Source organism: Loxodonta africana, chromosome 24, assembly GCF_030014295.1.
Source record: "Loxodonta africana isolate mLoxAfr1 chromosome 24, mLoxAfr1.hap2, whole genome shotgun sequence".
NCBI lineage: Eukaryota > Metazoa > Chordata > Mammalia > Proboscidea > Elephantidae > Loxodonta > Loxodonta africana.
Genome location: NC_087365.1, coordinates 16,055,793 through 16,070,647, shown reverse-complemented (window position 1 = coordinate 16,070,647; position 14,855 = coordinate 16,055,793). Strand labels below are relative to the sequence as shown.

The 14,855-nt window shown below is 44.6% G+C and overlaps 1 protein-coding gene across 1 annotated transcript in view; it reads left to right on the top strand.

Annotated features, from left to right (window-relative positions):
- The first annotated feature begins 1,757 nt into the window (after positions 1–1,757).
- Positions 1,758–14,855, top strand: part of ISM1 (isthmin 1) — a 37,180-nt gene continuing 24,082 nt past the window's right edge. The window contains exons 1-3 of the mRNA XM_023549903.2: positions 1,758–1,818; positions 2,976–3,199; positions 9,084–9,323. Of these exons, the coding sequence (XP_023405671.1) occupies positions 1,758–1,818; positions 2,976–3,199; positions 9,084–9,323 (525 nt within the window). The remainder of the gene's footprint in view (positions 1,819–2,975; positions 3,200–9,083; positions 9,324–14,855) is intronic.

The following is a 14,855-nucleotide window of genomic DNA, read 5'->3' as shown; positions in this document are numbered from 1 at the left end:
GTCAAAGAGGACTCAGGTAGCTGGGCCTCTCAGGCACACTAATTCGGTGCCTCACCAATCCCATGTTCATTAAATATTTGCTCAGAATTTGACTTAGAGGGGAGGCTGAGCTCTCCATAGGGGAAGAGCAGAGACTGAAGCCCTCTGGTGGCCAGCCGTGGCCTGCTTCTATAAAATCAGTTGAAGTAGAGGCCATTCCAACTCAGGGTGACTCCATGTGTGTCTGTGTAGAATTGTGCTTCACAGGGATTTCGATTGCTTTCCTCCTGAGATAGCCCTGGGTAGACTGAAGCCTCCGACCTTCCAGTTAGCAGCTGAGCAACCGTCTGCACCACCCCGTGTCTTCAGTGTTGTTGTTGCTGTTAGTTACCATGGAGTCGATAGCCCTAAGCAATTTAGCTCTGGCCTTGAATACCCTGCTCAGTAGACAAAAGTGTCCCTTCTAGGCCAAGTCCAGCATTCCCCTGAGAAGGCTTGCTTCTGGTAAATACAATTTCTCCATCTCCTTACATTTGCAAAGATGTTTTACAGGATGGGTGAAAGTTTCTTTGGCCAAACTGGATTTACACCTTACCCTACTTCTTACATATTCCCTTAGACTTACAGGAATACTTCATGTTTCATTTCTGTTCAATCTTTAGCCTAACAGGACATAAAGGAAATGGGCCTTGGAAAGTTATCACTCTGTTTTCTTTGCCAGCAGTGGGAAAGCATAACTTGAAAATTCACTGAATATCCACACAATTTCAAGGTCAAAGCCATTTACGGAAGTGTTCAAGGTGAAACACTGGGGTACTGACTTCCATTTTTTCAGCCTGCCCCAGCAGCCTTCCTTTAAGAAAGATGCACAGGAGTGGGCAGCCCACAGGAGTGGTCCTGTCTCCCATGGAGCTAGCTCTCTGCCCAAGTGCAACAAACTGACCAGTCTTCATTTCGTCTAAAGTGTCACCCAAGATCATATACGAGGTCACTTCCAAGCCCTAAAGTAAACATCCATTCTGCCACCAGAATGAGAGGTTCCTCAGCTATTAGTCAGCCTTTCAACAGAAGGCTCTGTTCCCAACCAGGACTGCAACACTCCTGTGTTCCTGAAGCTTAGTGTGTCTGTGTCACTAGCTCCCAGGGTTATCTTCAGGGTCCTACAGCAAAGATTGAAGCCGAGTTTCTGGCCAGCTCCTTTCTGCCTGGGATGGATCCTAGAGATACATTGCATTTTCATGCTTAGTATAAAATAAAACTAAAAAAAAACATGTTGCCGTCTATTCTGACTCATGGTGACCACATATGGTGCACAGTAGAACTGCTCCATAAGGTTTTCTTGGCTGTAATCTTTACAGAAGCAAATCGCCAGGCCTTTCTTCCACAGCGCCGCTGGGTGGGTTCAAACCGCCAACCTTTCCGTCACTCTTGTCAGCTGTCATTGAGTCAGTCCCACCTCTGGCGACTCCACATGTGCACAGTAGAACTACTCTACCGGGTTTTGAAGGCTGTGACTTTTTGGAAGCAAATTGCTGGGCTTGTCTTCTGAAGCACCTCAGGGTGGGCTCAAACCACCAACTTTTCAGCTAGTAGTCAAGTGATTAACCATTTTGCCACCCTGAGCACTAACCATTCACACCACCCAGGACCTTTTGCAATAAAACAGGGCCATGGTTAGCCGCTCTGTTCTCACCGCCTGAAGGGAAAGCATTACAATCACACATGGGTGGAGTGAGAGCAAAAGGTGTCGTGACAGATCCTGGTTCCTCCTTTCCAACATGTCACAGAACAAGCCTCCACCACCCCCTACTGCCACTCTTGTGATGGTGGTCTCCAGGGGTAAGCACAAGTGCGCCCCCTTGGGGACAAGTGTGCAGATTTTACGGTCTGAAACTCGCGTTGCTCCTTCCCCTTGGCTTCTCTTCCGAGGAGCAGTTGCTTCTCAACCATGTGTAAAGATAATCAGTGTGTCCTTTTCTTGCAAACGGGGAAACTTTTGCTCTTCCCTTTGAAATACCACCGGTGGCGTTCTTGAACTTATTTTTAGATGTGCGGATTTGTTCCAGACAAAAATTGATGCCCACCACAGATAAAACCCTGAGTGTGGCTCTCGTGGGTAATGGGAAGAAGCAGCCCAGGGTTTTAATGTGGAAGGAGCACTGCCATACGCCTGTGTACAGTACGGCTCCCTTTAATCTGAAAAAGGAAACAAGCATTGTCGATAATAATATGCAGATGTCCGGCCCCAAATGAAGACATATTGCTAATTAGCTATATTGTTAGCCTCTTTTAAAGAGAAAGGCTGCAGTGACGTTAATTATAATCTCTGTTGTTTGTTGTTCAAAGTCTGAGACCAAAAGCATTGCTAATAATGTCTTCTTTAATATCTTCAATAGAACATTCCTGGATTTTTCTCTTTCTTTAAAATCCCACATAAAAGCCACATTAGGGGTAATGAGGCCTGTAGACTGAGCCTAGTTAAAACAAAATATAACTAGGCACGTAGCCATCTTTATCTTCAACTAGTACTTATTGGGTGCCCCTTGAGCTTGTGGAATTGGGGGAATGGGGTTTGGAGATTGCAGATACGACTTGTTCTCTGCCCTCCAGAAACTTGCCATCCAGTCTGCCTCCAAGAAGTAGGCCTGGTTGTGTTAATCTGAGAATAGTTACCACAGCCTTAAAAAGAAAAAAAGTACTAAAACTGTCCTAGCTGGCCACACAATTTGGTACCAGTTTGGGCCTCCTCCGAAGGTTCTGGGAGTGGTCAAATCAGCCTTTTCTTTCACTTGCCGCCTTTTGTTACTGTTTGCAGAACAGGGAAGGTGACTATTTTAGACTGGGACATCGATGCTTAGCACATTTTTTCCAAAGGTGGACCCGATTTCCCATTTCCACACCTTGATCTTCCCACTCAGGTGATCACCCTAATTTTCTCTGTGGTGTGATTCTGTAAAAACCTCATTCTCTCCCTTGTATTTCTCTGCCTGTGCCAGCTGAACAGCTAGGGGACTCTGACCATTGTGACCACTTTATTCCTGTTGTGGCTCTGGCAATTCACCTTAGTCACCAGGACAGCCAAAATGAGCAGCTCCAGCCATGCAGTGGTTGGGGTCGGTGGCTGGGTATCCTTCATCTTGGGCCAGTGATGTACTCGGCAGAAAGGACACCAATGATAAAGCAACAGGCTCACATCTCAGACATCATATCCAGCCTGCACGTGAGAGATTTGTTCTTCTACATTCATCTTGGCAGAGCTTTCTCAGGGCCAGGGGAATTCAGAGCCAACACAGCTTCGGCAAGCCTCCAAATGACCCAGAGAGTGCTGCCAGGGACACGATGGTCTAGTGGAAAAGTCACAACACACTGTGATAGAACACCCTCAACCCAAAGGCTGAGTGTCCAGACCCCTGGGTGCTAGCTCTGGCGATTTTGTTGTTCCATCAGTAATCTCTAAAGAAAACAGTAGAATGGCCCAGACTGTAACATCCATTCCATCCCAGCCCTGAAATCCTTGGGATCAATACACCAGTCACGCTCTAGGAGGCCTCAGGGAATCTGCACCTGCCGTTTCCTTCTCCAGGATTGCAGTTTTACCTGGCCCACCTCCTCCCTCTGCCCTGTTTTCTTCACCTGCTGAAATTGTCTTTTTTATCTCAGCTAAAGCATTACTTTCTCAGGCAAGCCTCTCTTTCTCCTTAATACTAATTTTCAAAGTAAGGAGTTTTATAATAACTACCTCAAAGAGAGACAGTAAAGTTTCTTCTGGCTTTCTCTCTTCTTTGGGCATCATCGTAGGAGCTTGGCTTTTCACAACTTTTGACATCTAGGTTGCCTAATCTTTGAGTGATGGCAACCCTTTGCACTTTGCTTCTGTGTTCTTTAAAGAGGACCCTGATCATTGAAAGCTTCCTTGTGTTCGGGTACAGCAAAGTATCTCAAAATCCCTCTACCTTCCCAACACAAGCTCTGAAATCAGCCATTTGTCCAAGGAGCCCTGGTTCCTTTTAGTGAAGACAAACCCCTTGAAATTTAGTGGCAGTATTTTAAGACAGTGAATAACTGATTTGCAGAATGTAATTTATAGATGTTTAAACGATGAAAAGATTCTGTAAACATATGGAGAAAGGTGTAGATGGCAGATGTGGAATAGAATATTCAGGACAGTTATCAGCAGAGCTGCTGAGTATAACCAGAATGTTTCTTAGAGCAAGGATGGTGAGACTACATCTCACATACATGTTATCAGGAGGGATCAGTCCCTGGAGACGGACATCATTCTTGGTAAAGTACAGAGTCAATGAAAAAGAGGAAGACCTTCAAAGAGATGGATTGACACAGTGGCTGCAACAGTGGGCTCAAGCATAACAATGATTGTGAGAATGGCACAGGACTGGGCAGTGTTTTGTTCTGTTGTACATCGTGTCGCTGTAAGTTGGAATGACCCGATGGCACCTAACAACAACAACAACAACAAGCAGCAGAGCATTCCTAGCTTTGGTGCTATTGTGAAGTTCAACCGTTACGTTTCACTAAATGCCCCGTAGGCACTTCCATCAGTTGGGGATTGTGTTCAACTGCAAGGAACAGAAAACTCAAGTTAGAGAACTTCAGACAAATAGGGCTTTTATTTTTCTCAGATGAAAGAAGGTCTGAGGTCAGAATTCCAGGGTGGATATGATGGCCTGACACAATTATCAGGGACCTAGGAACGCTCCACCTTTGCTTTCAGCCATCCTTAGAGTGTGGTCTTCATCTTCATGGCTGCCAGCTACCTCACTTCACTTCAAGCACAATTTCCAGGCAGAAGAAAGTGGAAAAGAGAAGGACAAAAGGCAAAGTTGAATCTGCCTCCTTGGGAGCAGTCCCACCATCACCTCCTACTTTTATATCATTGAGCAGAATTGTGTCACATGGCCACCCTGGCTGCAATGAATGCTGGGAAATGTAGTTTTTGTCAGGTCCGTTGCCACCTGAAACAAACAACCAAACAACGGAACTAAACCATTGCCGTTAAGTCGATTCCAATTCATAGCGACCCTGTAGAACAGAGTAGAACTGCCCCATAGAGTTTCTAAGGAGCGCCTGGTGAATTTGAACTGCTGACCTTTTGGTTAGCAGCTGTAGCACTTAACCACTATACCAAGAGGGTTTCCAACAGTAGGTAACAAAGAGAGGAAGGGATATCAGGTAGGCAATGTAATGGCTGCCATGGTACTGCCATCTAAGGGAAAATACTAGGTTGCATGAGCCTGGCATTTTTATTATTATTCATGCTTTAGATAAGAACAAGTTGTAAAATAATGAGGGGACAGGCACTGTGCCCACAGGTGGGAAGCACCAAGCAGTAGCAGCATGGATCACCTGCCTTAGCAGTTGGTGTGGGTATGTGTATAAACCATGTAATAAATAGCTTTAGTTCTTTTTACGGGTAGCCACCACTCTAAGATTGAAGTCACAAGAGGGCACATTTCTAGGGGCATTGCGGAGTTGTCACTGTTAACTCACAGATTGAATATAGCTCAGACGTGCTCTGGGTAAAAAGACATCTTCCCAAGCTGAGCAGGCCCCCTCTTGTCACTTTAATTCAGGCAAAATAAATCCTACAGCACCTTGGAAAGAAGGATGACCTTTCTCTTCTTAAATTCCTGGACTTCCCTATGCTATCACCTTCACGGAATAAAGCACAAACTACTTTAATCCTCATTTTGAGATCCACTCTTCCTGAGACTCTTTACTCGGCTAGAGTAATTTAAGGAAGACACTTCATGGGCAAGGTTGGTGAGTGCTGGTGATAACCGGAGTGAATGTCCACCACCCAGAACCGCTGACTGGGGTTCTGTAAGGAAATGTGCCGTGTGCCCCTTTGAGAAAGGAGGAGTATGAAGAAAAGGCTCCGTCCTACATTTTTACAAGACCCTGTCTGCTGTCTTTCACCCAGGATTTAAAATCTAGATCACCAAAATAATGTCTAGTCTAGAATCTTGTTAAACTGATTGAGTTACATGGAGTTTCATTTTATCGGGACCACTCTTGAAACCTCTTCATCTAGCACAGGACTCTTAGTTTCTGAGCAGTTTGGGGTATTCCATTGCAGGGACCCAAGGCTTCTTGTTAAATATGTCTTGGCAAAGGTGCAAGAGTAGTTCAAATATTCGGACATTGTGATTAGCATTTTCTTATTACTTCCCATCTTCCAAGTGCTTTATAAACACTGAGCCTGAGCTGGAGAGAAGGGGGGATATGGAGAAATATCACAATTGTGGGCGTAACTCAAGCCAAAACATACATTATTAGCCCCAGTAACCGGAATAGTCCTGGCAGATGCGCTTGTGGCCTGAATTGACCAGCAATTGCCCTAACTCTGCACTTCCCTTTTCATGTGTAGACACAGCCCAAGTTATCTTAATTGTCCTGCTGGGAGAGGACAGGGCTGTCCTTATTATCTGCTCAGTTACATGGAGGCTCTGTGAACCACACAGAGTTTAAATGAGTTGCTTGGTCAGTGGCAGAGCCAAGATCACTCTGCGAAGTTGTATCTCCTACCAGAAAATATTCAAGAGTCAGGTCAAGAAACCACTTGGATTCAGGCCTTTTTTTTTTTTTTTTCTTTTTTTAACCATCTAAGTGAAATGCCAAATAGCAAAACTACAATTCCTAGCTCTTCTTTTATAAACCATAAGTTTTAGTTGTAGAAAGAGTAGTTCATCACAGGGGAAAGATAGAGTTGGCTTCAAACCCCATTTTTCACCCAATTAAGCAGTATGTCCAAGTTGCCACAATGAAGTTAGAGCTTAATTTGATAGGGAATCCTGAAGCAATTGGGAAGCAAATCCTGGTCCCCTCCTGAGACTTATCTACCCAAGTCCTGTGCAGTAGGCTTTCCATGAGAATCCACTGTCGTCACTAATGCTGTTGAGAAAGTCCTAAGGTTTGGGAGAAAAGTAAGATAACAATTGTTCATTTCTTTTTCCTTGGGCTGTGATAGAAAGCTCTTATGTTGAGGGAAGACATAGAGTGTTTTCTTCTTCTCTCTCATCTCTCCTCCCTCCTCTTCCCTTCTCTCTCTTTCTCTCCCTCCCTTGTCTCTACTCCTTCCTCTCCCTTGTCCTTGTCCTCTCTCTCTCTCTGTTGGGCTCAATCTCAGAGTAATACATTTGGACTCCATTGCATTTAGCAATGCCTCAGAATGCCAGGGCAACTCCCTCTGCAAGGATGTGCCAGGAGAAAACCCATGGCAGAGAAATGGCTGGAAAGGTGAACAAAGACTCTGCCCCCAGCCACATTTCCTGCACAGAAAGGAAGGGCAAGCAAAAACATGAAGAAGGGCAGCCAGCTTTTCCCTCTGTAACTGCACCTCTTAAAGAGGAGTCAGACATGTTTCCTGTCTTGTTCCTCCTCTTGGCCTCTTCACAGATTCACACAGGTGGTCTCTGCACCAGTAAGTGTTTTCTTCAGCCCCATTCCTGTTTAAAGCAGCATGTTAAACTCCATTCTTCTAAGAGCCCTCATGCTAGCTCTCTAAGAAGTTATTTGTCTGTTGCATGTGTTTTATCCTCAGGCCACTCTTGACCTTGGATTTTCAGAGTCAGGAGTGTTTTGATACCAGATGTAACCCCTTGGCTGGGCCAAAGGCGCTGTAGTGGGGGCCAGGGAGTGTGTGTGGAGACACTGTACTGGAATAGACACTCCAAAACCCCAAAACATGCCCAAGAATAACAAGGGCATTCACCACTGATCCAAACGCTGGCGAAATTCTATCTCCACAGCTCTCTCCACTAGTAAACGTGAATACACAATCCCCAAAGGAATGGAGGAAGCCTTTTGGGTGAGAGAGCCAGGGAGAATGAGAGGAGCAAAAGAAGGGCTGGTTTGAGAAAGGAATCCAGCAGCTTCTACACTCTTCAATCATTAGAAAAATTGTCCCCCAGTGAGTGCTAAATAGAGACATTTCTGCTAGTTGTGAAGAACAACAGACTTGCAATTTTCTTTTAGAGTAAAGGCATTCCATTTCAGAATGTTGTTTTGTCCCTTTTGATTGGCTGTGCCAATCTTTTCTTCCCTCATTCACTCCAAACCAGCCTCACTGGCCTTTCTGTTCTTAAACAAACCAAGCTCATCCTCATCTCAGAGCTGTTTTACTTACTATTCCCTCTGCTAGAATGTTCTTCCCCCAAATCCTTGCAGGGTGCCTCCTTCTTTTATTCATTTGTCACTTTCTTGGAAAGGTTTTCCCTAGCCATCTACCTACTATTGTCCCTAGCCGCTCTCTAGTACCTTCTTCTTGTTTCTTTTCTTCTTAGCAGTCACCATGCTCTGATCTGGTCTTATTTATTTATTCATGTATATATTGTTTATTTACACCACCCCCAACTAGATATACACTACAAGAAAATAGGGTTCATGCCTGTCTTGTTCTTGACTGTATCCACTGTGCCTAGCATGTGGTTGGCATTTGTTGATTGGATGGATGGGTGGATGGATGGATGGATGGATGGATGGATGGATGGATGGATGGATGGATGGATGGATGGATGGATGGATGGGTGGGTGGGTGGTTGGGTAGGTGGATCGATGGATCGATAGATGGATGGATCGATGGATGGATGGATCGATGGATGGATGGATCGATGGATGGATCGATCAATCGAATCAATGATTTGGCTTCAGTATTTTATCCAGTTTGGTCAGACATTTACTCCATGGCCTATACCAAAGAAACAAACCCTGGACACTGGGGCCACAGCTAAAGCCAGGGTGGTTAGTAGATTAAAGCTATGAGAAAGAAACCATAATTTGATTCCAGTTCTAAATGAGCACCTATTCTCCTTCAAAACAGCACTTTGTTTTGATGTGCTTTGAGGCTTAATAAATACCCCTTAACTCATTAACCCTCATAATATTCCCAAGGAGTGGGCTGGAAGAAATTTCCTAATGATTAGGCTTTTTGAAGATAGAGAAACTAAACCATAGGGAAGGCAAATGAATTGGGAATATTATCCTGGCTTAATTTCAGCTGCTGGAACATTCTTGCTCTTGACTTTGATGGATTGTTAAGGGTGGCATTGTTTTTAAATCATATGTCTCCTATTTGTTTGTTTTAGAATAACCTCAATGTGGAAAGTGATTCCACATCAGAAACCAGCTTTACCGTCTCCAGAGAAGAGCCTGGGGAGCCTTCAGATCATCAGGTCGCACACAGACCCTTCCCCAGACAGCGATTCCGTCAGGAGACTGGGCACCCTTCGTTGCAAAGAGATGGCCCCAGGTCCTTTCTCTTCGATCTACCAAATTTTCCAGATCTTTCCAAAGCCGATATCAATGGACAGAATCCAAATATTCAGGTAATGTTTGGCAGCTGGATGGTGGAAGAAAATGCAGCAGGCCATCTCTTTCTTTCATGATTTGATCCCAGAACAACTTCTGTCTTACTCCACTTTTCTTCTTATCCCATTGATGAGTCCTGTGTATGATCATGGTGTTTCTAATAAGAACAGTACTGCACTTCGTCTAATCTAGTATCTTTGATTGTAAGACGTTCCATTATTTTATGAACTATACATGAAGAAAAAGCTAACTGAATTATGATAAACTGTTGATTATAAGACATATTCTGATTCCAGAGACTATATATATATATATATATATATATATATACTGAAATTGATGAAATATGGCAATATGTTAGCCATAGGAAAGGGCAATCTAACATGAATAGTCTAGGCAAATCATAGTATGACTTCAAAAGCACTCAGGAAAGGCCAACTTCTCTCTCAAATACTTCTCCAGCTTGACTTGGACACCAGAAATTCCTTCAGTAGGTGACAAAGCTTTAGTTACTCTAAAGTGTAAATGACTGACAAAAAAAAATTCTGCCAAGAGGAAAGAAGGTGAGAACAGGAGTTTCTGGGGAGAGATGAGTACATACTAATAAACTGGGATGGCCAAAGCACAGGGAAATGGGAGGTTAGGGAAAGGGGTGCCTAGCGTTAAAGTTAATAACACCCATCTACCGAAATAGCACTCTATACATTGAGTAGTTTCTGGGTGGCGCCAATTGTTAAGTGCTCTACCAGTAGCTCAAACGTTAGTGGTTCGAACCCATCCAGAGCACCTCAGAAGTCAGGCCTGGTGATCTGCTTCTGAAAGATTACGGCTCTGAAAGCCCTATGGAGCAGTTCTGCCCTGCACACATGTGGTTGCCATGAGTTGGAATTGACTCAACGGCAACTAACAGCATTACAAAGCAAATGCTGATCTGACTTGACCTTCCCAATACCCTCATAAAGGAGATGGAGCACATGTCATTCTTTCAATATTATAAAGGATACAACAGGTACTTAGGAAGTTATAATCTGGTTTACCCAAGGTCACATGGCTAGTACACAGTAGTCGTGGGCCTCAAATCCAGGTTCTCAGCTTCCAAGAACACTTATCCACCAATCTGTGTTGCAGAGACAAACTCTTACTTTTGAATTGGGTTTGTACCTCCCTCTGTCTCTCCCCAAAGATGGTCCCATGATGACTGAGGGAGGCTCATGCCCACCCCAGGCAGTCTAGCCCCTGCCCAGCTCCTGTCCTCATTTGCCTGCTCCTGTACTTTTTAGTGGAGTCCCTAAGTGATATAAACTGTTAACATGCTCAGTTGCCAGCCGAGTTTGGAAGTTTGAGCCCATCCAGAGACATTTGGGAAGAAAGTTTTGGCAATCTGCTTCTGAAAAATCAGGCATTGAAAACCCTACGGAGCACAGTTCTACTCTGACACACATGGGGTCACCATGAGGTAGAATCAACTGAATGGCAACTGGTGATGGTCATGGTATATTTTTTAGCTTTGTTTTCAATTCTTTTCATTTGTGCAAAGGCAGCTTTTCCTTATTCTTCCTTTCTGCACCAAATGCCAAATTAGCTTACAGGGCAGAAAGTTCCTGAACTTGACCTCAGAGCAATTGATGCTTAATTAAGTTAACTGTCTCTCTCTCAAGACTAAAGCCCTCTGCATGACACAGTTTTAGATCAGGTTTCTTTGATCACAGCTGTTTGCTCATAACACTAGTGTCAGGAGAGCTGATGGATGTCACTGAAAGCACAACTCAGTTAGAATACACTGACCTGCACCTACTACACAGAAGACACTGTTAGATCATGGGAAACTGAGAAACGTAAGGCCTTTTCCCTCCAGTAACTCATAGGCCAAGGGAGGAAATGCCAAAGGTGTAAAGATTCTGGTACTATATAAGACAGTGCCAGAGGGAGCATGGGGAAAAGAGGAACAAGCCTGTTTTCCATAGTGGGCAGATCTCATCCACCTAATAGGTTTGTGCGTGAATAGCCAAGGAGGGCAGGACAGTGACAAAACGTGCAGAAATGGAAAGTGTTTTAGAGGGCATCTTTAATAATCCATATGCAGAAATCAGTGCATGCCCCAATTAATATTTCTGATGAGTCTTGTGTTGTTCTAATTGATTAATTAAAAAAATGGACCTCTTGCCCCAGTGTGCTTTCTTCATGTAGCTCTCTGATAAAGAACAAAGGATCGACTTGGGGGAGGTGCAGATGGCCAAAAAAGGCTTCAAACATCTCCATCCTGTTGCTCAACCTTCTCCCAATCATGGCTTCATCTGCAGGAAGTAATTTATCATTGTTAATAGATTCTGTGGTTCCAGGACCTGATAGCCCTCACCCCAAGGGTGCTTAAGCCATGCCCTAAACAACATGGGTTTTCTGTAGCTAGCATTTTTTTCCCAGAGGAGGGACATGTCACTGTAGGGCTTAATGTTGAGGACCGAGCTATTAGTGCAGTTGATTTAACAATTACTGATGTAAAGAAAGGCCTGGTGATCTACTTCTGAAAAACCAGCCATTGAAAACCCTATGGAGCACAGTTCTACTCTGACGCATACCGGGTCACCATGAGTCAGAGCTGACTCAATGGCAGCTGACTGGTTGCTTGCAGTGTAAGTTTACCAAAAAGTGCCTAGATGCAGAGGCATGGAAAGGCTGTAGGGAGAGTGGGTCCTTGCTGAAACATCACTGAATGTGTAGTGCTATACCTAAGAACCAAATTTTGAGAATTTCTCAGGATCCCTTTTTTTTCTCCCAGATGATCCAATCCATCTAAATATCCCCATACCCAGCTCAGATCCCACTTGGGTCTTTTAAAACTATTACCTAAATGTTAGGAAAGAACAAAGATACAAAAACAGTTGGGATCCACAAGGTTGGGAGCCCAGCTTTCTTTTCCAAAAAAAAGGAACGGGAAACCATGAAGTGCCAACCCCACTGCCAGCTCCATGATGGATTTTTGCGTGAACTCAGTAGAGCAGCAGGATTGCAATTCATTTTTCATCATAATAAGCTGGGCTGTTTTTAGCTGAATGGGAAGTAAAGCATGCTTTGCAAGAGTTGGGCCTAGCTTCCTGGTGGGGAAGGGGGACGCTGGACTTGCTGGGCATGAAAGAACTAGAGTGTAACAAGGGACCAGAGGATAAACGCAGGGAGAGGTATAACAAGGCCGTACTAGGTGATGGCTGCTCAAAGCCTGGAGTCTCTCTGGCTGCCAGTTGGACTTTTATAAAATTCAGCTTACCCAAATGCTGTCACAAAGCTGGGGCTCCAAGTATGCTACAAGTGGAAATAATTTGCCCTCATTTTCTCTGATCCACCCACCCATCTGCCAGTTTGTCACACTGTGGTGGCTCATGTGTGGCTGTTATGCTGGAAGCTATACCACTGGTATTTCAAATACCAGCAGGGTCACCCATGGTGGACAAATTTCAGCAGAGCTTCCAGACTAAGACAGATTAGGAAGAAAAGTCTGGCAGTCTCCTTCCAAAAATTAGCGCATGAAAACACTGTGGATCACAGCAGAATATGGTCTGGTATAGTGCTGGAAGATGAGCCCCCGAGCTTGGAAGGCACTATGCAGTAGCTGCCACAATGGACTTAAGCATGCCGGCTAACATGAGAATGATACAGAACCAACCAGTATTTTGTTCTGTTGTGCATGGGTTGCCATGACAGCAACTAACATCTTTTCTGATACCCGAAGCTGTGTGCTTATGTAGACTTATATAACAAGTGGAAAGTAAGAATCACTGCTCTGTCTTCCACTTCCTCTTACCCCTACCCCAGCATGGGAACAAGAAGTTTACCTCCAGATGGTCCTTCCAAAATTGAGCTTTCGAGCCCTGGGTGGGAAGGGGGACGGGTCACTTCTATGAGGTCCCCATATTCTTCTTGAGTTACCCTTCTAACAGCAAAGACCACCACAGATCCCAAGAATATAGATTTTCATTTGTATAGGGACAGCTTTTCTAAAGCTTCAAATATTGGTGCTAGATATCAGAAACTAGTTCAGCTACAACCCAGATACAGTTAAAGTCAAAACCTGAAAAGACTAGCCCAACACTGCCTTTTTGCCCATCACCCAGTGGGGTCATTTCATTTCTGCTTTTATACAGTCCCTGTGCCTGTGAACCTTCCACAGGCGGTCGGAGGGGGTGGAGATATGGGCGCAAGTATTAATCCGATGACCTGGTGGTCCTAAAGAAAAGAAAAATTGATCATCATTTCTGGCCTTCTGCTTCTGGAAGACCACAAAAGTTTAGTGCTGGCCACTCGGAAAGATGTTCAAAGAAAGAATGAAGCAGCTGCTGCCCCTGGGAGCCTCAGGCCTGTTTTTGTATGTAAGTGCACACAAACACACTCACATACACACTCACACACGCAGAGCACTGCCCACTGTAGGCCCATGCACCACTGCACTTCAGTAAACCAGTTCCTTGGTGGTCCTTTAAAAGATGAGGTGTTCCCCAAAAGGGGGCGATGATTTCCTCGTTGGCAGTGCTCCTTTGTTGAAATCCACTGGTTTGACACAGGGCCGATTCAGCAGAGCAGACAGCCCCGCTGGTCAGTGCAGGCCCAGTCAAAGCACTTTTACTCTCTGGGTAGCAGAGTGAAGACAGGTGAAAGGGCGCATCAGTGGGTCAGCTTCCGCTGCCAACTGCGGCTGGCCGTGTCTCCCCCTCTCCTGGCAACCTGCTCCCCACCCCCTACCTAGTTCTCACTTCGGCTGGAGCTGGGAGCTGAACAGGAATTTGACACCCCTCTCTCTGAACTGCCACCCCCACCCCCAGCCCTGCCAGTCTCTGGAATCATTTCCCACGCTCCAGGGTTGGGGTCCCAAGAAACAGCCCACACCTTCCCCGGTGACATTGCTGAGCCCATGCGAGGGGCACATCCCTCTTTGGCCTTATGGCTTTTAAAGTAAGGCACAGCATCTGCTTCTGCGAAGTTTTTTGACCCCCGGCCTCTCTCTCAAGTTTATCAGACTCTCCCATTTAAGACTGGCTGCAGGTTGTAGAAGTGAGTGGGAACAAAAAAAACTTTGCACAAAATATAAAGATACAGTCTCAAACTCCTGAGCCAAATCTCCATATTAAATCTACAATACTGGGTGTTGGGTTTTGTTTAAAAAAAAAAAAAAATTATTCAGGAAAGAAAATAAATCCCACAGGACGAGTTAGACTTGAATTTTAGTATAGTATCATTGTCTGGGTTTTTGGGCTACAGCCGATGGCCAGATAGCAAAGACAGAAATCTCTAAAATAAACTCATTATTAGGCTTACTGCATCAATTCATTGCTACAGTAGCTATTCACACCCAAGTAGTTCTCTTTTCTGGATCAAGCTGAGATTTGTATTCATTTCAACCAATGTACATATGTCTCTTCTTCCACTGAATGAGACTTTAAAAACAGTTATCTGAAGGCCCTTTTCCCCTCTTAGATATCACAAGATACCATCAGATGAGTTGGCCAGGGCTACACATGGCGTATGTGCTGCTTCTTCATATTCCTTCCCTCCTTTTTCTC